The 23,438-nt window shown below is 50.2% G+C and overlaps 1 protein-coding gene across 5 annotated transcripts in view; it reads right to left on the reverse strand.

The window, feature by feature from the left end:
- Window positions 1–23,438, reverse strand: part of G6PD (glucose-6-phosphate dehydrogenase) — a 120,706-nt gene that overhangs the window by 62,787 nt on the left and 34,481 nt on the right. For 4 of the 5 annotated variants that reach the window (XM_069209282.1, XM_069209284.1, XM_069209286.1 and 1 more), the window contains exons 3-5: window positions 18,898–18,935; window positions 14,849–14,957; window positions 4,715–4,932 (exon numbers count right to left, since the gene is read on the reverse strand). In XM_069209282.1, the coding sequence (XP_069065383.1) occupies window positions 4,715–4,932; window positions 14,849–14,957; window positions 18,898–18,935 (365 nt within the window). Of the gene's footprint in view, window positions 1–4,714; window positions 4,933–14,848; window positions 14,958–18,897; window positions 18,936–22,141; window positions 22,388–23,438 lie in introns of those variants that run through there. The other variant, XM_069209281.1, reaches the window with a different exon arrangement.

Below are 23,438 nucleotides of genomic sequence, written 5' to 3' on the forward strand. Positions count from 1 at the left end.
GATCCCTTATATAGGTAACTGTGGTGTGGTGCGACAAGTGGGGAAGATTCGCTAATGAACTGACAGCCCTGCTTCAGCACAAGCGTTAATGGATAAAGACATCAAAGGAGCCTTGATGAATACATGCTTGGCCTTAGGAAAAAAGCCAGCGTTGCACTACAGTAAATGCTAACACATGAAAACACAGTATTTTTCCTGAAAAACACAAGGAGAGAGGGCGTATGAGAGAGGAACACTATTTCATAGCACCAGCATGTCTCCCTACACATTGCATGATGCTCTTTTCCTCAGACTTGATGGATGGTGGAGAATGCAAAAAAAAAAAAAAAAAAAAAAAAAAAGCTCAAGTTATCCTTGCTACTTAACGGTGTTGTTTTATCCCTACAAGGCAAGCCCTCTCACAGGACAAATTCACTCTGCTTCTCACGCATGCATTTATAATATGAAGACATGTTTTACAAAGGGATGAGGAGGGACCGCAAACCATTTACTTAAAATGTTTAAAACTACATATATAGGTCAGAAATTGGTTGTAAACCCACAAGTGCTAAACAGCTTAATCTGGTCCACGTGTCCATTCAGTAGCATGAAAACATTTGAAAAAATCTATATTTTAGACATAGAAGCTACAGAATTAGACATTTTACCATCGATACACCAATAATTCATATATGAAGCTTAGGGTTAATGAGGAAATCCCAAACCTAAAACATAGGAAATTGTGGGTTTAAATTTGACTAAAATCTTTACTATCTGTATGTACTGGTCTCACAAAATTCCAAACCACATGCCCTCTGTTGGGACGGAAAGGTCCTCAGCATGGCAAGAGACTGTACCCCGTCCTGGGTTTCCAACTATACCGGTGTCTGGACCCATAATGCTGTTTTTTTTGTTGTCATAGGCAAACATGGATCACGCATGTGTGCCATGACATAGACCTGTCTCACAGACTGCGGTCCTGTTCGACACAGAGAGGCGCCCAAAGTGTACCCTCCTAATAGTGGAAAGAACGTCTTCAACAAGAGTTCAGCAGCACAAGCGTGGCAGTGGCAGCATACCACGTACTGATGAGTAGGAGTGAACAGGTCGTGTCAGCCTGTGTCACTGGCATGAGGCCTAGAAGCTCACTCACCTTTTTAAGCAGTGCGGCGCTGTGTGCTATGTGTACATCAGGTGGATGTAGAGAGTTGCACAGCACAGGAGCAGTGATTTTGTGATGGAAGTATGTGGGCATGGGTAGGAACACAGCAATCCTGTGAAGAACATGTATAGTTAGTGCATGTACTGAGTGTATGTATGCCTGCGCGGAACACATTATATGAGAGCCGTTGTGCTATCCAATGAGTGTGCACAAGGGAAGCAGATGCCGGGTGTAGGAGTGCTTGCCAAAAGTACAATACATGAAGGGTGGAGGAGGCAGCGAGAGGGAGAGAGACAGAGAGAGACAGAGGGAGAGAGACAGAGAGAGAGAGACAGAGAGACAGAGAAAAAAAAAAAAGACCAGAGGGGGAGTGGAATCCCCTTAGACAGTTCTGTCTATTGCTGCATTCCTGTGACTTGGGTGGCACACACACACTGGAGCAAGGGAGGAAGAGACCCTTCCTTTACACTGTACAAAAGGATTGTTCTAGGATTCAGTGATAGATCTCAAGGAAGGGACCTGGACACATCCCAGGAACGAGATGGGGCTGATAAGGTAATCATAAAGAGAAGGGCTAGGAGCCTGGGATTAACCTTTTGATGCACAAATCACTGTGGCCGACAGCCAGGTGTGAACTCTAGTCACTCCCAAGCCTGTGCTGTGGAACTATCAGCTTTGGAGTCTCTCCTGCTGTGACAGATGGCCTTTCAAGAGGAAAAAAAAAAAGAGAGAAAAGTGTATACTTCAAAAGAAGAAGAACTTCAAGATAAAACTTCAAACACTCAGACCCTGAATAACATTTGGTGTCTGGTAATGGACTTGGGGAGATTAAGATCCCAAAAATGTGTCGTCTGCCAAGCAGGCAGACATGCTGTGTGAGAAGTGAAAGATCTGCCAGACTTCTGCTTGTGACCAGGATTGCTGGTCTCCCTGCTGGGAGGGGGCGCATCACCCAAGGAAACCAAGAGCACCTGGCCTGAAGCTTGGAGCAGCAGCGCTTGCCTGATTGCTAAGACCAGTGTGCCCTGTGAAGAAGAGAGCGTTGGAGGAAACGAGGTCCAGTGGGGAGCCCTACCAAGAGGACTGCCTGTGCAAAGTGAGGACAAGGCTTTTGTTGCCCGTGTTCAGTAGTGATTTGGTGACCCCCCATATGCCGGGGGCGCCCTAGACTGAGCTGCGCATCGAGCGCCATGCATGGAGCGCCAAGCCCATACCACCTCAATGGGGTGATCCAATATGCCTGTGGGGGCCACTGTTGAAGTGACTGTGCTGATATGCGTGCCTGGACTAGTGTGTGCCTTAGCAGCAACCCTGTGTGCCAGGAGGGACCACCATAGTGAGGGTTATTTAACCAGAGGATTCTGCACTTTGCCACAAGTACTTCAGTACCCGTATCCCAGGGGGGCTGCTGGTATTGTGTTCGCAAAAAGTGCGGGCCGTTGCCCAGGAAGTATAGAAGTGCGTCCAGTGGGTCAAGCATGCACATTGAAATCTGCTCCCAATTGGCCCTGAGGACTTTGGGAGGACACCGAGGACGCCACCGCTGGCCTCTGGTAGGGAACCAAAGATCAACGGCTGGGAGCACCTCCGATCGCTCGGGAAAGCTCGCAGTGCTGCTCAGGAGAGAGCCTGCGCTGGCCATGAGCTGCCACGTGTACCACGAGCAGCCCAACTTCTCGAAACAAAATCAGAACTTGCAAGTGCCTACAGTTGGGGCGCCGGCTGAGACGTGGAGTGTTCTGTGCCGCAGGGGGCGAGGGAGACTTGGATTGGGCCTGTTGGGCTCCGGGGGACTTGCTGCTGAAGATGCTGCAGCATCATGGAAACTTGACTAATTAATAAGAGTCAAAGGGGAACTCTTGAGTGAGGCCTACAAGTGAGCGTTCCCTGGATGCGTCCACCTGTGAATGGGGAATAACCCAAAATGCTTTGAAGAAAGAGGGTGGGACAGGGATTTGCCCCAAAACACTAGAGCCCCGACCTCAAGGAGATTGTCTTGTTGCTCACAAGAGTCGCTATTTTCTTGAATATGTAGAGTTAAAAACAAAATGCTTCTTTTATATTTTGAAGCAAGTATCTGACTAGACATTGATGTACTGACACCGGTGAGTGCCCTTTGAGTTATGAATCGTGTTCACTAATCTGCACTCTTTGGTGATGCTGATAAGAGTAATGCAGTCACGCACTCTAACCCAGAGCGAGGAAGGAGTCCTGCCAGCATGATTCTTGGGATGTTAACGGTTGTCCTCTCCTGCAAGGTGTTCAATGCCTTCTTTTTATTTTCTTTACATGGATGCTTTCGGGCTCACAAAGAGCAGAAGGAAGAAAGAGGCTGCACGGGTGCCCAAGCGCCCACCTTCGAGGGAGCTCAAGTCCTCAGTGTGACAGCTAGGCAGAGAGTGGGTCCGGTGCTCACGGTGCCATAGGACTACAGCTGCACCCGACCAGCCGGGCCCAAATAAGCCAAAACCCACCTGGGGTTGCCTATGCTCTCATTCAGAGGGCACCAGGTCTGGCAGTTTGGGCTGGACCGTTCCTACTGGAACAGGACCAAGGCTCATGTGCATATGGCGGATTCCTGTCTGAAGCAGCATGGGTAGAAAATATACACAAAATGGGCAGATCAAAGTCAATTAGCAGTAGCTGTGATTAGTTCATACATTCCACCCAGCACTTTTCTATTGTCCGCCCTGAGGTATAGGCCAGTGAGAGAGGTCTCGGCTACTATTATTAGCTTCAGACAGTGTATTATGTATTTTCATTTTTCCAAAAAGTAATTTGCCCTTTCAAGTAGATTATCCATCATAGCAGAAGACTTAAATTTACTTGAAAGAGACAGGACAGAAAAAGGAAAGTAATTGAACTGCTTAAAATGATATTTCCAAGTTGAAAAAAGAAACTGCCCATATGAACCGCATAGAGATCTGAACTATATGTGAAAACCATGGCTTATCAGCCAATTGCAAGGACATTTTGCTTAAAAACACTTTGTGCCACCTTTTATTTTTTTAAGTTTAGCTGGGACGACCAGCCCCAGCGCCACTAGGGAGCATCAAGAGTACTTGGCACTTCATGTAATAATGGACATTTTTTAGAACTACCGTCTGCAACCTTCACCCTACAAGTCTATCCTATTAAGGTGAAAAGTCTGTTATGTGAAGGACAACTGGACCCTGGTTTTCCATACTATTGGGCTGTAAAGACACCTGTGACCTACCTGAACACCCTCTACAGGACGCAGGCATTCCTTGCCTGCTTAGCAAACTCGGACGCCTCATTCGACTCCTCAGGGCCCTCAACACGGACTGTGGTATCTTATGCTGTACTTTTGGAGGCCTCGCAACACCCATAATGGTTCCTCCAAACAGCCTGAGAACCACTGAGCACTGCCAGACAGCTCAGAGCCCTTCACACAGAAAAAATAGGTCTCAGTCTGCTCTTGGACGTCTCACAAGAATCCTGGGCTCTCCATTAAACAACTCTGAAACCCCCTAAATCCCCTCTTAATTGTCCAGAGACCCCCAAGCTCGCCCAGATAGCTCTATGCCCCCCAAATAAAGCAGCAGGTCTCACTCCTTGCTCATGCAGGTCAGCCGGATGTTCCTGGTCACATCCTCGTAGACACTCGGAGGCAGGGCCAGGTAAAAGAGGCGGTTGGCAATTTTGCCATTGGGCAGAGAATTGATGTGGGTGTTGAGCTTCTCAAAGGACGTCTGATCATTGTACTGGCCAGAAATATAGGAGTTTCGGTCAAAGAACTGGTCCAATTTCTGCTGATCCGCAGCCGTGACCTGAAGAAGAAAGAGAGCCAGAAAAAAACAATACAGATTAAGTGGCACTGTCAACAACGCCCTCCGAGAGAGAAGTGAATCCCACATCAGACACCCACTTAGAGGCCAGAAGACAGCATTGTGGAAGACGTCTGCTTAGGAGCCTGAACTACAGCAGTGCAGAAGACACATCAAACTGGGGCACGGAATAAGACACTTCTTACAGCCCCAAAGTAGGCACTGCATAGGACAACCGCATAGTCCTGACTCTAGGCACTGCACAATACCCTCTTAGAGCCCCAAACTAGGCGCTGTAAGAGACACCCTCTTAAAGCCGCAAACTGGGCGTGGCATAAGACAAGCTCTTAGACCCCTGAATCTAGGCACTGCATAAAGTACCCTGTTACAGCCCCAAAATAGGCACTGAATAAACAACCTTTTAGAGCCCCAAACTAAGCACTGTATAAGACACCCTCTTACAGCCCCAAACTAGGTGCTGCATAAGACACCCTCTTAGAGCCCTGAATCAGTGAAAATAATAAGCAGGGCCCTGCAGAAGCGGTACATGGTAATCCATCACAACTATTGTCCTGGTAGCACACAGTGCCCCACCCACCACATGAACAACTGTCCTAGCGGCCAGGGTCGTCTCTCTTCCACACGTTTCACCTTGCAGCCACCCTCAGCGCAAAATAAAACGTTCTCAATGTCTACTTACTGACAAATCGTCAATGGCTCTTCAACGACACCTGAGAACATATATTACCCATGTATATATCCCAGAGGAGAGTACAAGTCAGAAAATACATATTCCTCATGATTTAGAGTCAAGGGTTCTAAGGCAAGCATACAATGATTTCTATTATCACAAAAAGACAGGTTCAAGATCGAACTCGTGCAGCACAACTCAACCCCAGAGATCTGCAACCTGACTGATCGAGACATTACAGTTCTAAGGAAAGTCTTAGAGCACAGTATATTTTCAATCAATATAGAGTTAATTCCACATTAGGAAATATTTATAAACATTCATTGTATTATTTGCACCATAAAGACAAACTATATAAACACATACTATGTCCATGTATTGTAAAGATTCCCTTCCCAATGTACCTCAATCCTGAAGTTGTAAAAATATATGTAGACCCACAGAAAACACGTTTCGCGAGCTGGTGCTTCTTCAGGTGTTATGTGGAATTATAGACGCTAGAGGAAAACTTCTAACTTGAGGTCCATGGAGCGGTTCTTTTAATCAGTAGAGATTACTCGTCTTTAAATTCTCACCAAATGAAAGAACGGAAATCCCAGATCCTTTTAAACACCCAGAGTTTCAATTTAGGATCACAGGGTCGGTCAAGCGAAGCATGCCAAAGGATGGCCCCATCATATGGGTTTATTCAAATCTCAATGCAGAACGAGTACATTTGGGGTTGTACCGTGACCTAAAAAAGGCATGACTTGTAACTTCTCTATTTGACCTATCCGTAATTAGAAGACCTGTTAGGATGGCTTTTTTAGAGAGCCTCTAGTGTGAATGACTGGATTATAAATCCAGAAATTCACTGCTAGGATGTAACTGAAATTATTAACTACTGTTGCTACATCATGATGGAATTCCAGGCTGCTGTGACTGGGCTCTCTGAGAACCAGACAACACGTAGCACTTCTTCAAGTCTTATGTGCAATTATTGATGCTACCGGAAAAATTCTAATTTGAGGCCCATGGAGCAATTCTTGTAACCATTAGAGAGGAATACTGTGTCAGGACTGAAGATGAAGATTATCTTTCTCCATTTATTCTCTCCTGCAGCCATAGTTTTAAAACAAACTAGGTTTCCCCCAAATTTTGGGGGAAAAAACAAGAGTTTAAGCAATCAAATAAGAGTATTGTTCATAAAGTTTAACTTCAGTGTTCATGCTTCCTCTTCTGGTCAACCCTTCGGAGGACAGGACATTTATTCTCTTTCTTTCTGTATAATTTGTTGTTAAAGCTTAATTGAGTTAATGTTTATTGACCACAGAAGGCTTAGGCGTTCATTTTGCTGTCGGCTTGTGTATTTCAATTGGGTGCAGATGCAAGAAAGAACGGTCATCCAACTGTGTGAGAGCGCTCAAGATCTGTTTCCCGGGCTCGCGAGTGACGCTCTGTTCCTATTAACTGCGCAACGATGGGCGCGGATGTCTCTCTAACTACTCACCACAAAGGAGCACACCTTATGGCCTGTGGAGACCGACGCCCCACCGGGGGTCTGTAATAGAAAAGTTGACTATTTTTTCCCACACCCTGCAACTGCGCTTTAGGACCTTGGCCCGGAGCGCCTGCCCTTTTGGATTAAATGGGAACTTCTGGGTCCTTGGGCTTGCCCCGATAAGGCTTTCAGCCTTTATATTTTTATATGGGGAACGCTAATCACCCAGCTCCAAAATCTTTATTAAAAATGCAGCTCTCCCAAGATCCTGAGATGGACGAAGATCTCCACCAAAGTATTCCTTGGGACAAATGCTTTTTTGAGGCAGTTGATGCGGCCTTTTTCAAGGCAGCGGCTATTGTGATAGCTCCTTTAGGAAAGAAATTGGCCATGTTAGAACGCAAATGTAGAAAACCTATATTACAAAGGGAAATTATTCGCAGGTCATCTTTGAACCCTTCAACTCAAGAGGAACATGGCAAAAACCTCTTTAAAAAAGCCGCTGTGAGAAAGAATCATGTATAAAAGGTCGATCACTTTGCTCCTCATGTGTATTATGCCGGTTTGTTCGCCCTACTCGCCAGATCTGCCACACCCGTTGTCGGTGTTTCCTCTTCCCACTTTCATCTGGTGTCCTATATAAACAAAGCTTCATCAAATACAAGAAGTTATTTATCTTCGGTAACACTCTTTCTGGTGGATTTAACCGGAACGTCCTCGTCTGAATAATATCCTGGGCGCCAGACTGGAGCTGGTGGTTTTTGTAGTAGAGTTGCCACACACTAGTAAGTGCTGTCGTGCAGCTCCGTCGTAACACCGCCACCACGGAAGTAACCGACACAAGCCACAAGTAAGCACCACCCCAGACCCAAAGCCCTTAAGTCCGTTTCATCACCTTTGCCTTCCATGCACCCAGACGCGTAGCACTGAACAACTGGTCGCAACCGTGTGTCTGATTCTATCTTGGGACCGTTTTAGATGTTAAAGGTCGGGCAGTCGGGTACCTGCAGTTAGACAAAGTATCCAAAAGTAACTAGCCTTTTCTTATGACAGACACCTTCAACCACAGACTCCACATGCATAGAACAGATACCAAATCAGTACCCCACCTTCCACCTCGAAAAAAGGTGTGAGGTCTGGGGAATGGACCCAGACCAAAAAGTTCTGCAAAACAGGGGGGGGCAGAGTGGCCTTCTCACCGGACAAGCCAGCCATTGCAGTATGAGCGTATGCACCGATGCACATGCTGCAGGCTGGCAGCTGTCCAAAACAGGAACCCCTGCTGCCACTGTCATTGTGATGGTTTTGCCCTGGTGCAGTGGTGACTTCTGGGGGTTGTTTCTTGGCCAGTGCACAGCTGATGCAGAGGTGTAGCCACAATAACACGGTTATCTTGTGCAAGGCAACCTTTTCTTTGTCGCACAGAAACCACAAAAATCGGACCATCCACACGATTGTGTTTTGTGCGGTTGATGTAAACGCTCAGTGCCCTCTTACGGTGAAGTTGATGGAGTTTCTCCTCCTGCTTCGATGGGTGAGGTGAAGCAAATGGTGGCAGCATAGTACAGAACTGGCCAACATAGAAGGGAGTCACAGCAGTCAGTAGAAAGGCAGCCCTAGGACTCAGTACCAATTTGCCAGAGAGAAGGCAGTGTCGGGTGGTTGCACCGAAAGCTTCTGTAGCTCAGTTGACATAATTGCAAAGAAGACATTTTTGGGGGTTAGGAGCTGTAAAGAGCCCCTGTGCTTTGGGGCTGGACACGTGCACATGAGGAACATTAAGATCAAGTTTGGGTCCCATCATCGTGTAACAAATGACTTGGAGTAAATGTGGGTTAATTTGTTTTACGCACTATATGAAAACCAGAGATTTAAACAATTGTTGATCAGGAAAACACAGAACGGCCGAAAGTGTGAACAGATAACTTTTCAACGTGCCCAGCACAAGATCTTGTTGAATAAAAGAGCAAACAAAAGACCACCTGAAAGTCTGGTTTGTAAGGGGGTCAGTGTTTCAGGCCATCACCAGGTAACACAGCTGCCCCGGGCCAGAGAATCTTTGCGAAGGGTGTCTGACCATAAGAATGACATCAACTTCCTCAGCCAGCAAGTCAAAATCATTCAAACGCCACCACTCAATCACAACGCATGGGGCATGTAGGTTGTGGGGGCTCGAATGAAGAACTCTGCCTTGCTGCTGTAGAAGTTCCTGATGTGGTTACCGTGGTGATTCCATGTTAGTTTTTATTGGGAGTCAGGACTTAGCTTAGCCTTTGGCTGGCTGGCCTGTGCCCCCGTCATCTAGTCACTTTTAACCTACTTAGCTTGGTCTGTTTTATGGCATTTCTTTTATTATTTCTTTTAAGATGGCTGCCGTTGTTTATGGTTATAAAATGTTTTGATTTTCATTATCAGTGCCATTCTGTGAAGGCGTCACTATCAGCGTCATAATCAGTGATGTACATAGGTATTGTCATCACAGCCCCTTATCACCTATGTTTGACAGCAACATAATGTATACTGGGACAGGGATTGTTTATATGGTTGCTGCCACACGTCTGCCTTATTCTCCATTGTTTGGGAACATGCCTGCGTCAGGGGCCCTACATGATCTGTATGAAGAGATCTCACGCACACAAGGTCATTAGAGGGATTCCTTCCAGATGCCATCAACACTATCCATGTCGCCTTGCTGCAGATCTCAGTTTCTTGTCACCACAGAGTCTGACCTAGAGACCTCATTACAAGGTAACGAGGGCTGGGGGGAGCTTCTCATGGACATGGTACTGGCAGATTAGGCTTCTCATACTTCGCTCTCATGCGGGTAGGGATTAGGTTCTCTATGCTAGGGTTTTTAAATTTTATGTTTATTGCAACATGGTGGGGGTCTTTGTATTCACAACTCCTCTACAATCATGCTTCTTTTTTTATGCATTATCCTAATTATTGCAGCTCATGCATTTTACCGTATATTCCAGCCCTTTCAATAAATATATTGAAAACTCTCCTGCAGCTCCTTCACTGCCTGTGTGTGACAGATGTATTGCTAATGTGAGAAAAGGGTAACTATCGTCCACCACGACGTCCGTGAGCTGTCGCACTCTAGAGTCCATGCAAAAGGCTGCCAGACATCGCCTTTTATTGTTTGGGTTTCTGGTGAGGTGCTGCTTGTGAGCTGGGACGGTTGGGCCAACAGTTGAAACTTGTTGTAGGAATGGCCTAGTCACCTACACACAAAAGTGCTGTCATCCCTAAACCAGCCGTCTCATATAGGAGTGAGACTCCAAATACAACATGGCACCACCAACAATGGTGTTTTGGCACTAATCTGCTGATATCCTGAGTGTCTCTGCCTCATACACAACAGGTACCCTGAGTACCATTATTCAGAGACATCCCTGGACTTGGGGATAATCCTCCTCAGCTGAACAGGGAGCCCCTAACTATGGAGTAGGTTGTTCAAGCTTGGATTATTAAAAGGACTTTCTCCCCATTTGGTGTTTCTTCTCTTTACCAATTATCCAACATGGCCAACGCCACAGACATTCCAGAAAATGCCAGACATGCATTAACAACACTGCATCTAATAGTGCATGGGTTGAAAGATGAGAGTCGGGATGTCTCATTCACAGTAGAAACAAATTAAGGTTAGCAAACAGAAACATCTATTCCTGGGTCACCTTTCCTGAGGAAGACCATACAACCTTCACATTTCACTCATATGAAATAGCAAACGTACCGCGACGGTACCAGAACATCAGAACTGTAATGCAACCCGTGAGATTAGGTCCCTTACATAATGACGTATCAATGTGTCCAATGTTTGCCACACATACACCACATCCAGGTGTACAAAACATGTAGGCAGCTGATCTGCGCAATCTTTGCAATCAACTAGGGAACATTATTTAGACGACTTGTTCAGTTCGTACTGCAAACTGTGAATGCGAATCCAGCGCGCCCAGCACAACCGGCACCAGCTGGATACCAATTGGCCGTTACTGGGATTAACCCACAAACAGTGCATTCTATCATGTGCAAGGTGCTCACGGAACACGAGAATATCACATTCTAGATAGCACAAAAAAACAATCAGCTGGAAGCTGTGTTTCCCCATACTGGACCACAGGAAAAACACAGAATTCTCACAATATGCCTGCCATTAGGAATGGTTCCCTCAGTGGACGACTGCACCACATGGGGTACAGGCGTTGCTGCAATATACACTACCACACAGGGTATCCTGACACTTGCAAACCTGCCGGAAGTGTTAAAACAAATACTAAATGAGCACAGGGCTGCTCCAGCCCTAGATTTGGGGATGAAACTGATGCGTAATTTCGACACAGTCTCCTTAACAATCCTAAACAACATTAAAGGGGAAGCAGTAGCGTTGGCTATACACCAGCAGCTCCAGGAGATTCCACAGTTGGAATAGGTACGTCAACTACTGAAAATTATTTCAGACACCTATACTAGTATAGAACAGGATAGTCTGGGAGTCAAACCGAAAAACCCGATATTCAAAGTACTACCCCTAAGGACAGTACTAAACAAGCACATGAGGGTTCTAAAAAGCGCTGGAATAAACAAAATAAAGAGAGACTGAGTCAGAGAGCAGATTATCCTCATCTGGAGAACTCCAAAAGGAGATATAGTTTTGGAAAAAGAGAAAATTTAAAGACTCTTGACAGATATACTGATTCACATCCCTCTCGTTCCTTTCAGGACACGCCAGAAAGACGTGGTGAGAGAGTGGGCCGGTCAGATCAATGTCCAGGCTATGAGAAACAGAAGAAAGACTTTCAGCGATCCTTAGAGAAGAAAGAGGATAAATCTCCACAACAAAAGCCACAATTTAAAAAAGAAAACAGTGGCAAAGTCAATAAAACGTGTCAGCAATCTTGAGAACATTGCTGAGGAACAGATGCGGCCAGTGACCCTGCTGGACGGCGCAGCAGGGGTCACAGTAGGTCACCAGAATCTGATAGATCGTCTGGATGTGACAGCAACTAACAATTTCATTGTAGTTGAAACAGTAGACATGCACGTTTCCCCACCAGGCAGGATGAATGAACTAAACATTCATATTGAGGGAGACATAGTGCGCACAATAGAAGTAATATTTCGGGAAGAGCTAAATTGCAATATTCTCTTAGCAGAGAAAGATTGGGCACCGTCATTGTCCGTGATCTCCCACATGGGGAAGATGTAATTTTGCCTTGCTCCTCAGATCTCGCTCCAGATACGGTAAAAGAAGCCCACACTGTTAATGTGGCTTTGGAGCAGGCACCTGCACCATAACGCAGTCACAAGGGGTGGGATAAAGACTCTACTCGCCACGTAATACCAATTAGGTCTACACCGCGACCTCAGGCCCAAAACCCTGTAAAGCACAAGGCCAAAGCTTCAGTGAGGGAGATCCTCACTCAGCTCGTGTACCACAGAGTAAGTGAGCCCTGTGTCTCTGCAATGAATAACCAGTTATTCCCCGTTGCAAAACCAGACCATTCCTATAGAATAGTTTTAGATTACAGACATTTAACAATAATACACGCACATACAAAATGCACACAGCACTTATTAATAACATAGTGTGTAAAAAATACAAGATCACGCTGCATATCTCCAATGGTTTTTTCTGCCAAAATTTAGCGCTTGAGAGTCGGGACCTGAGGCAGAACGCTCACACTGCTGTGGCTCAGATAGGTGTGACTGAGATGACTAGTGTCCAGACCATTGTGATCGTCAGCAGAACTCAAGGTGGGAGAGGCAGCGGTGGAAATGTGTGCAACAGCCTTCGCCCCATTCCAGCAGGAATGCATAACTGAACAAACGCCTAGGAGGAATCTCCAGAAAGCAAAAACACCCTCTCACAAATCTCTGAGGTACTATCAAAAACAGCCTCTTACAGCTTTGAGGTACAATCAAGAACACCCTCTTACAAATCTCGGACGTACTATCAAAAACAGCCTCTTACAGCTTTGAGGTACTATCAAAAAACACTCACTTACAGCTCTGAGGAACTATTAAAAAACTCACAACTCTGAGGAACTATAAAACACACCCACTTACAGTTCTGAGGAACTATAAAACAACACAGCCACTTACAGCTCTGAGGAACTATAAAAAACACCATCTTACAACCTTGAGGAATTATAAAAAACACTTACAACGCTGAGGACCTATAAAACACACCCACTTACAGCTCTGAACAGAGGTACTATCAAAAACACCCACTGACATCCCGAAACCTGCTACTGTTTATACACCCTCTCAAAGCTTTGAGCAGAGGTGTCATTAGTATCACCCTCTTACAGGGCACCATTAAAAACACCCACTTACAGCTCTGAACTGGAACCAAAGCAAGTTTATCCAGAACTTTTCAATTATACGCCAAGACCAAAAAGGGCACTTACAAGGGAGAGCTAGAACATCAGCTGCATCTGCAAACATCTGCCCGCAGCAGCTCTCTCAACGCCCACTGTCAAGCCCTCCTTTTCAGCTTCCCATCCCTTCCAGGCTACTCCTCTCAGTCCTTCCAGGCTGCTACCCAAGCCCTCTCTGCTCTTCCCATCCCTTCCAGGCTGCCACCCAAGCCCTCTCTGCTCTTCCCATCCCTTCCAGGCTGCTACCCACGCCCTCTGTGCTCTTCCCATCCCTTCCAGGCTGCTACCCACGCTCTCTCTGCTCTACCCATCCCTGCCAGGCTGCAACCCAAGCCCTCTGTGCTCTTCCCATCCCTGCCAGGCAGCTACCCAAGCCCTCGGTGCTCTTCCCATCCCTTCCAGGCAGCTACCCAAGCCCTCAGTGCTCTTCCCATCCCTTCCAGGCTGCTACCCAAGCCCTCAGTGCTCTTCCCATCCCTTCCAGGCTGCTACCCAAGCCCTCGGTGTTCTTCCCATCCCTTCCAGGCTGCTACCCAAGCCCTCGGTGTTCTTCCCATCCCTTCCAGGCTGCTACCCAAGCCCTCTCTGCTCTTCCCATCCCTGCCAGGCTGCTACCCAAGCCCTCGGTGCTCTTCCCATCCCTTCCAGGCTGCTACCCAAGCCCTCTCTGCTCTTCCCATCCCTGCCAGGCTGCTACCCAAGCCCTCTGTGCTCTTCCCATCGCTTCCAGACTGCTACCCAAGCCCTCGGTGCTCTTCCCATCCCTTCCAGGCTGCTACCCAAGCCCTCTGTACTCTTCCCATCCCTTCCAGGCTGCTACCCAAGCCCTCTCTGCTCTTCCCATCCCTTCCAGGCTGCTACCCAAGCCCTCCACGCTCTTCCCATCCCTGCCAGGCTGCTACCCAAGCCCTCTCTGCTCTTCCCATCCCTTCCAGGCTACTACCCAAGCCCTCTCTGCTCTTCCCATCCCTTCCAGGCTGCTACCCAAGCCCTCAGTGCTCTTCCCATCCCTGCCAGGCTGCTACCCAAGCCCTCTGTGCTCCTCCTATCCCTGCCAGGCTGCTACCCAAGCCCTCTGTGCTCTTCCCATCCCTTCCAGACTGCTACCCAAGCCCTCTCTGCTCTTCTCATCCCTGCCAGGCTGCTACCCAAATCCTCTCTGCTCATTCCCTTCCAGGCTCCTCCAGGCCTCGCAGTACCCTCAATCCATCCCTTTCCCAACCTTTCCAGCCTACCCTCCCCAACCCTTCCATGCCACCCTGCCCAGCTCCACGACGACGCTCGGTTCAGGCTTCCATGCTGCTGCTCTCAGTCTCTCCAGCCCTTCCCAGCATTTCATCCATCTCATTCACACAATACCTTGAAATTGGGCTGGCTTTGCTTCCGGATGTCCTCGATCGTGATCTTTGACCTGGCGTAGCCGACAATGTAGGTGTCTTCAGGCAGCAGACCATCGTTAAACAGCCACCTACAAGCAGAGAGCAGAAGACCTCAAAAGCAGGAAATGAGTGCTGTTGAGCTGTCAGATGATGAGAGCAACACCTGGGCCATCTAATGTCAACAGACAAACCCCAGGCTTCTTACAAAGGTTACAATATCAAACCTGGGCTCTCTCATGGAGACAGAGCAATCAAAGGAGAGCAAAACCTGGGCTCTCTCGTGGGGACTCGGGCAACCAAAGGAGAGCAAAACCTGGGCTCTTTTCTGGGGACTGGGGCAACCACAGGAGAGCAAAACCTGGGCTCTCTCATGGGGACTGAGGCAACCAAAGGAGAGCAAAACCTGGGCTCTCTCATGGGGACTGGGGCAACAAAAGGAGAGCAAAACCCAGAACTGTCTCTTCTGTGAAAGATATCCTAGGACTATCTCCAGGGAATGAAAGTGAGTCCAGAGCTGTAGCATGAAAGGTAAAGAGAGCTAGTGATGCATTGTGGGATACATGCAGGGATCATATTGGGTGAAAGAGGCCCCACAGTGCCCTGTAAGGAGAAACCCCAGGAGGGCCTCAAGGGCAAAGACACAGAAGGCTGGTCCACGAGGGGAAGAAAGAGTGGGGGTCAGTTCAGAGCACAGACTGCGATGGGCAGTCTCACGGGGTAGAACAAGCAACTGTCTCACAACACAGAGTACACCCTGGGCAATCTCGCAGGCCTGAACCAGCATGGAACCTTCCATGGGGTCCTGCATGGAGGATGAGTGTCCCTGGAAGGAATGCAGCTGAACAGAACACTGCCTGGCACCCCCTGACGGATGGGTTAGGGGGGAAGGTGGACAGGGAAAGGGGAGCCTGCTGCCATGCGGGTAAGGGGTAACTGGATAGGAAGACTGCCTGGAACCACCTGATGTATGGTTTAGGGGGGTAACTGGAAAGGGAAAGTGGCACCCCCAAGGGATGGGTTGGATGTAATTGGAGAGAGAGAGAGTGGCACACCTTGCAGGATGAGTAGGGGGGTAACTGGATAGGGCGAGTGGCACCCCCGAGGGATGGGTTAGGGTAACTGGATAGGGAGAGTGGCACCCTGAGGGATGGGTTAGGGTAACTGGATAGGGAGAGTGGCACCCCGAGGGATGGGTTTAGGGGTAACTGGATAGGGAGAGTGTCACCCCGAGGGATGGGTTAGGGTAACTGTATAGGGAGAGTGGCACCCCGAGGGATGGGTTAGGGTAACTGTATAGGGAGCGTGGCACCCCGAGGGATGGGTTTAGGGGTAACTGGATAGGGAGAGTGGCACCCCCCGAGGGATGGGTTTAGGGGTAACTGGAAATGGAGAGTGGCACCCCAAGGGAGAAGTTAGAGTAACTGTATAGGGAGAGTGGCACCCCCTCGAGGGATGGGCTAGGGTAATTGTATAGGGTGAGTGGGACCCCCGAGGGATGGGTTAGGGTAACTGGATGGGAGAGTGGCACCCCAAGGGAGGAGTTAGGGTAACTGTATAGGGAGAGTGGCACCCCCGAGGGATGGGTTTGGGGGTAACTGGATAGGGCGAGTGGCACCCCGAGGGATGGGTTAGGGTAACTGGATAGGGAGAGTGGCACCCCGAGGGATGGGTTAGGGTAACTAGATTGGGAGAGTAGCACCCCCCGAGGGATGGATTAGGGTAACTGGATAGGGACAGTGGCACCCCCGAGGGATGGGTTAGGGTAACTGGATAGGGAGAGTGGCACCCCGAGGGATGGGTTAGGGTAACTGGATAGGGAGAGTGGCACCCCCCGAGGGATGGGTTTAGGGGTAACTGGATAGGGAGAGTGGCACCCCGAGGGATGGGTTTAGGGGTAACTGGATAGGGAGAGTGGCACCCCCAGAGGGATGGGTTTAGGGGTAACTGGAAATGGAGAGTGGCACCCCAAGGGAGAAGTTAGAGTAACTGTATAGGAAGAGTGCCACCCCCTCGAGGGATGGGCTAGGGTAACTGTATAGGGTGAGTGGGACCCCTGAGGGATGGGTTTAGGGGTAACTGGATAGGAGAGTGGCACCCCAAGGGAGGAGTTAGGGTAACTGTATAGGGAGAGTGGCACCCCGAGGGATGGGTTTAGGGGTAACTGGATAGGGAGAGTGGCACCCCCGAGGGAAGGGTTTAGGGTAACTGGATAGGGAGAGTGGCACCCCGAGGGATGGGTTTAGGGGTAACTGGATAGGGCGAGTGGCACCCCCGAGGGATGGGTTTAGGGGTAACTGGATAGGGCGAGTGGCACCCCCGAGGGATGGGTTTAGGGGTAACTCGATAGGGCGAGTGGCACCCCCGAGGGATGGGTTTAGGGGTAACTGGATAGGGCGAGTGGCCCCCCGAGGGATGGGTTAGGGTAACTGGAAATGGAGAGTGTCACCCCGAGGGATGGGTTAGGGTAAATGTATAGGGAGAGTGGCACCCCGAGGGATGAGTTAGGGTAACTGTATAGGGAGAGTGGCACCCCGAGGGATGAGTTAGGGGTAACTGTATAGGGAGAGTGGCACCCCGAGGGATGAGTTAGGGGTAACTGTATAGGGAGAGTGGCACCCCTAGGGATGGGTTTAGGGGTAACTGGATTGGGAGAGTGGCACCCCCCGAGGGATGGGTTTAGGGGTAACTGGATTGGGAGAGTGGCACCCCCGAGGGATGGGTTAGGGTAACTGGATAGGGAGAGTGGCACCCCCGAGGCATGGGTTAAGGGGTAACTGTATAAGGAGAGTGGCACCCCCGAGGGATGGGTTAGGGGTAACTGTATAGGGAGAGTGGCACCCCAAGGGATGAGTTAGGGGTAACTGTATAGGGGGAGGGGCACCCCTGAGGGATGGGTTAGGGTAACTGGATAGGGAGAGTGGCACCCCCCGAGGGATGGGTTTAGGGGTAACTGTATAGGGAGAGTGGCACCCCGAGGGATGGGTTAGGGTAACTGGATAGGGTGAGTGGGACCCCCGAGGGATGGGTTTAGGGGTAACTGGATAGGGAGAGTGGCACCCCCCGAGGGATGGGTTTGGGGCTAACTGGATGGGGCGAGTGGCACCCCCGAGGGATGGGTTAGGGTAACTGGATAGGGAGAGTGGCACCCCGAGGGATGGGTTAGGGTAACTAGATTGGGAGAGTGGCACCCCCCGCGGGATGGGTGAGGGTAACTGTATAGGGTGAGTGGGACCCCTGACGGATGGGTTTAGGGGTAACTGGATAGGAGAGTGGCACCCCAAGGGAGGAGTTAGGGTAACTGTATAGGGAGAGTGCCACCCCCTCGAGGGATGGGTTTAGGGGTAACTGGATTGGGAGAGTGGCACCCCCCGAGGGATGGGTTTAGGGGTAACTGGATTGGGAGAGTGGCACCCCCTGAGGGATGGGTTAGGGTAACTGTATAGGGAGAGTGGCACCCCGAGGGATGGGTTAGGGTAACTGGATAGGGAGAGTGGCACCCCCGAGGCATGGGTTAAGGGGTAACTGTATAAGGAGAGTGGCACCCCTGAGGCATGGGTAAGGGGTAACTGTATAGGGAGAGTGGCACCCCCGAGGCATGGGTAAGGGGTAACTGTATAGGGGGAGGGGCACCCCTGAGGGATGGGTTAGGGTAACTGGATAGGGAGAGTTGCACCCCCAAGGGATGGGTTTAGGGGTAACTGTATAGGGAGAGTGGCACCCCGAGGGATGGGTTAGGGTAACTGGATAGGGTGAGTGGGACCCCCGAGGGATGGGTTTAGGGGTAACTGGATAGGGAGAGTGGCACCCCCGAGGGATGGGTTTAGGGGTAACTGGATAGGGAGAGTGGCACCCCCGAGGGATGGGTTTAGGGGTAACTGGATAGGGAGAGTGGCACCCCTTGCAGATTAGGATAGAAAGAGACTCCCCCCACCCCCACCCCCGTCGCCCTTGCTGAACGGGTGTGTGAACGCAGACAGGCACCCCTGATGGACAGGTGAATAATAAGAGCAGCGCCCCCTGCAGACTCACCAGAGTGTCGGGTAGATTTTCTTCTTAGCCAGGTCTCCCTGTCAGACAACAAAAAAGGTGGTTTAGGGTCAAATTGCAAGTCCAGAGACACAAATACAAGAAGGAACCACAAGACCCCGCGGTCACAGACACCCTTCAACCTCTGCTGCAGGCGCCCCACAGATCCGCAGGGTCACAAGGGCTTCCCACGATCCTGCCCTCGGGGAGGCCCTCTGAGGTGGTCCCTTCTAGATCCTTCCAAGCAACTGAGACCCCACTAGCACTGAGCACCCCAACACTAGCGCCCAGTTACTCTGGAAACCTTACAAGCACCCCATCCGATCCTGCTCAGGGGGCCCCGACGATGCTTCTCAAACCATAGGCACAGAGTACCACATGATGCCACAGAGGTGCCACATGCACAGAGTACCACATGAGGTCACAAGAGCACAGGCAGGGTCCAGGTGCCACAAGCACCGAATACCACATGATGCCACAGAGGTGCCACATGCACCGAGTACCACATGATGCCACAGAGATGCCACAAGCACCAAGTACCACATGATGCCACAGAGATGCCACAAGCACCGAGTACCACATGATGCCACAGAGGTGCCACATGCACCAAGTACCACATGATGCCACAGAGATGCCACAAGCACCAAGTACCACATGATGCCACAGAGATACCACAAGCACCGAGTAGCACATGATGCCACAGAGGTGCCACAAGCACCGAGTACCACATGAGGCCACAGTGGGGCTACAAACACTGAATACCACACAATGCCACAGAGGTGCCACAAGCTCTGAGTACCACATGATGCCACAGAGGTGCCACAAGCCGTGAGTACCACATGAGGTCACATCACAGATGGGCCACTAGCACGAGTACCACATAAGGTCACACCAGCGAAGGGCTACAAGCACCGAGTGCCACATGAGGTCCCAGGTATGTATGCATTCGGTATTTATAAAGCGCGTTCCGGCAACGAAGCGCTCGGAAAGGAAAGAAGGATTGTCAGATCACATAGATCAGAAAAAAGAAAGTTGAATTAGCGTGGAAAAAGCCAGGTTTTAATTGATTTTCTGAAACGAAGGAAATTATGTTCTTGCCTTAAGGTTATAGGGAGTGAGTTCCGGCATTTGGCGGCCGCACAGATGGGCCGCAAGCACCGAGTACCACATGAGGTCACATCACAGAAGTCACAAGCACAGAGTACCACATGAGGTCACATCACAGAGAGGTCAAAAGCACAGAGTACCACATGAGGTCACAGAGGGGCCACAAGCACCGAGTACCACATGAGGTCACATCACAGAAGTCACAAGCACAGAGTACCACATGAGGTCACATCACAGAAGTCACAAGCACAGAGTACCACATGAGGTCACATCACAGAGAGGTCAAAAGCACAGAGTACCACATGAGGTCACAGAGGGGCCACAAGCACTGAGTACCACATGAGGTCACAGATGGGCCACAAGCACCGAGTACCACATGAGGTCACAGATGGGCCACAAGCACCGAGTACCACATGAGGTCACACATGGGCCACAAGCACAGAGTACCACATGAAGTCACTTCACAGATGGGCAAAAAGCACAGAGTACCACATGAGGTCTATTCACAGAGAGGCCAAAAGCACAGAGTACCACATGAGGTCACAGAGGGGCCACAAGCACAGAGTACCACATGAGGTCACAGATGGGCCACAAGCACCGAGTACCACATGAGGTCACAGATGGGCCACAAGCACCGAGTACCACATGAGGTCACAGGTGGGCCACAAGCACCGAGTACCACATGAGGTCACAGATGGGCCACAAGCACCGAGTACCACATGAGGTCACAGATGGGCCATAAGCACAGAGTACCACATGAAGTCACTTCACAGATGGGCAAAAAGCACAGAGTACCACATGAAGTCACTTCACAGATGGGCCGCAAGCACCGAGTACCACATGAGGTCACATCACAGAGAGGTCACAAGCACAGAGTAGCATATGAGGTCACATCACAGAAAGGTCACAAGCACAGAGTACCGCATGAGGTCACATCACAGAGAGGTCACAAGCACCGAGTACCACATGAGGTCACATCACAGAGAGGTCACAAGCACAGAGTACCACATGAGGTCACATCACAGAGAGGTCACAAGCACAGAGTACCACATGAGGTCACATCACAGAGAGGTCACAAGCACAGAGTACCACATGAGGTCACATCACAGAGAGGTCACAAGCACAGAGTACCACATGAGGTCACATCACAGAGAGGTCACAAGCACAGAGTACCACATGAGGTCACATCACAGAGAGGTCACAAGCACCGAATACCACATGAGGTCACAGAGGTGCCACAAGCACCGAGTACCACATGACGTCACATCACAGATGGGCCACAAGCACAGTGTACCACAAGGTGGTCTCAGAGACGCCAAGGGCACTGAGTACCACATGAGGTCACATCACAGATGGGCTACAAGCACAGAGATCCACATAAGGTCACACCAGCGAAGGGCCACAAGCACAGAGTACCACATGGTGTCACAGAGGTGCCACAAGCACAGACCACCACATGAAGTCACATCACAGATAGGCCACAAGCACAGAGTACCACTTGGTGTCACAGAGGTGCCACAAGCACCGAGTACCACATTAAGTCACATCACAGATGGGCCACAAGCACAGAGTACTGCATGAGGTCACAGAGGGGCCACAAGCACTGAGTACCACATGAGGTCACAGATGGGCCACAAGCACAGAGTACCACATGAGGTCACACCACAGATGGGCCACAAGCACAGAGTACCACATGAGGTCACATTACAGATGGGCCACAAGCACAGTGTACCACGAGATGGTCTCAGAGACGCCACAGGCACCGAGTACCACATGAGGTCACAGATGGGCCACAAGCACCGAGTACCACATGAGGTCACAGATGGGCCACAAGCACAGAGTACCACATGAAGTCACTTCACAGATGGGCCACAAGCACCGAGTACCACATAAGGTCACATCAGCGAGGGGCTACAAGCACTGAGTGCCACATGATGCCACGAGCACTGAGTACCACATGCGGTCACATCACAGATGGGCCACAAGCACAGAGTACCACACGAGGTCACATCACAGACGGGCCACAAGCACGGATTCCTACATGATGCCACACAGGGACCACAAGTACCGAGTACCACAGGAGGTGACAGAGGTGCCAAAAGAGCCCAGGCAGGTTCCAGGTGACACAAGAACTAATTACCACGTGATGTTGCAGAACTGAGACAAGCACTGAGCACCACCTATGGTCACAGAAGTACCACAAGAGGCCAGGCAGAGTCCAGGTGATCAGGACAGGTGAAGGCCCCCTCCACGGCCAATCCTGGGAGAGCACCTGTGCCCCCGGATACCAGTACAGAAGACATGACCCACCAAGCACACTGCCTAGAATGAGACGTCTGCAAGGAGGCCTGGGCCTTCCACCGGAGTCCATGGCCACAAGTATTGTGTCATCCTTGGGGATACATGTCCTCTAGGCGCTTGACATTCACAAGGTCCTCTTTCAATATGTGCGAGGCATAACGTCCAGCTCCAGGGCGATACTGGTTGAGGAACAGATAGTTTGGCGCAGGGTGCGGCACACTCGGTGCACAAGGAAGTATCATGCTGGCCAGCAGGCTTCTCGGCGCTGTTCGCCTGGAATTATCACAACAAAAGGCGAAGTCACTTCAGGTGAAAGAAGGGCAAAGATTGCTGCAAGCAGCAGTGACTCAGCAGCAGGAGGGATCTGTGCACTGGCAGCCATGGGAGCTGGGCCAGCCGCAGCAGCTCACAGCCAGGACAGAGGAGGGAGCAGAGCGTGGGGGAGAGCACAGGGTGGGAGACATGGGAGAGGGAAGACATGACATGGTGAGAAACAGGGGAGGGAGAGAGCGAAGACATGACAGTGAGAGACAGGGAAGGGAGAGAGGGAAGACATGACAGTGAGAGACAGGGAAGGGAGAGAGGGAAGACATGACAGTGAGGGGCACAGGAGAGGGGGCGGGGGGGGAAGACATGACAGTGAGGGGCACAGGAGAGAGAGAGAGAGAGAGAGGGGGAGACATGACAAGGTGAGAAACAGGGGAGGGAGAGAGACAAACATGACAGTGAGAGACAGGGAAGGGAGAGAGGGAAGACATGACAGTGAGAGCCACGGGGGGGGGGGGGGGAACATGAGACGGTGGGAGGCACAGGAGAGAGAGAGGGGGAGACATGACAAGGTGAGGGGCACACCTGGCCACAACCCCCTCTGTGGTACCGAGCCAGACCTGCCACATGCCCCCTGCCCACAAACACCCCATCCCCCCGCAGGTAGTACCCAGGCTGGCCTGCTGCACCCCCACAACACCCTCCGTGGTACCCAGGCTCCCACACCCCACCTGCCACCCCTGCTGAAGAAAGCTCTGCGGGGCTTTAGAGGGCCCAGGAAAGGCCCCAACAAACCAGCTTTTAAAGTCGTGAGGCTTGCCTAGGCTGCCCCCACTTTCCATCAATGTCACAGGTATCAGTGGGGAAAG

Source organism: Pleurodeles waltl, chromosome 10 (assembly GCF_031143425.1).
Source record: "Pleurodeles waltl isolate 20211129_DDA chromosome 10, aPleWal1.hap1.20221129, whole genome shotgun sequence".
NCBI classification, from domain to species: Eukaryota; Metazoa; Chordata; class Amphibia; order Caudata; family Salamandridae; genus Pleurodeles; species Pleurodeles waltl.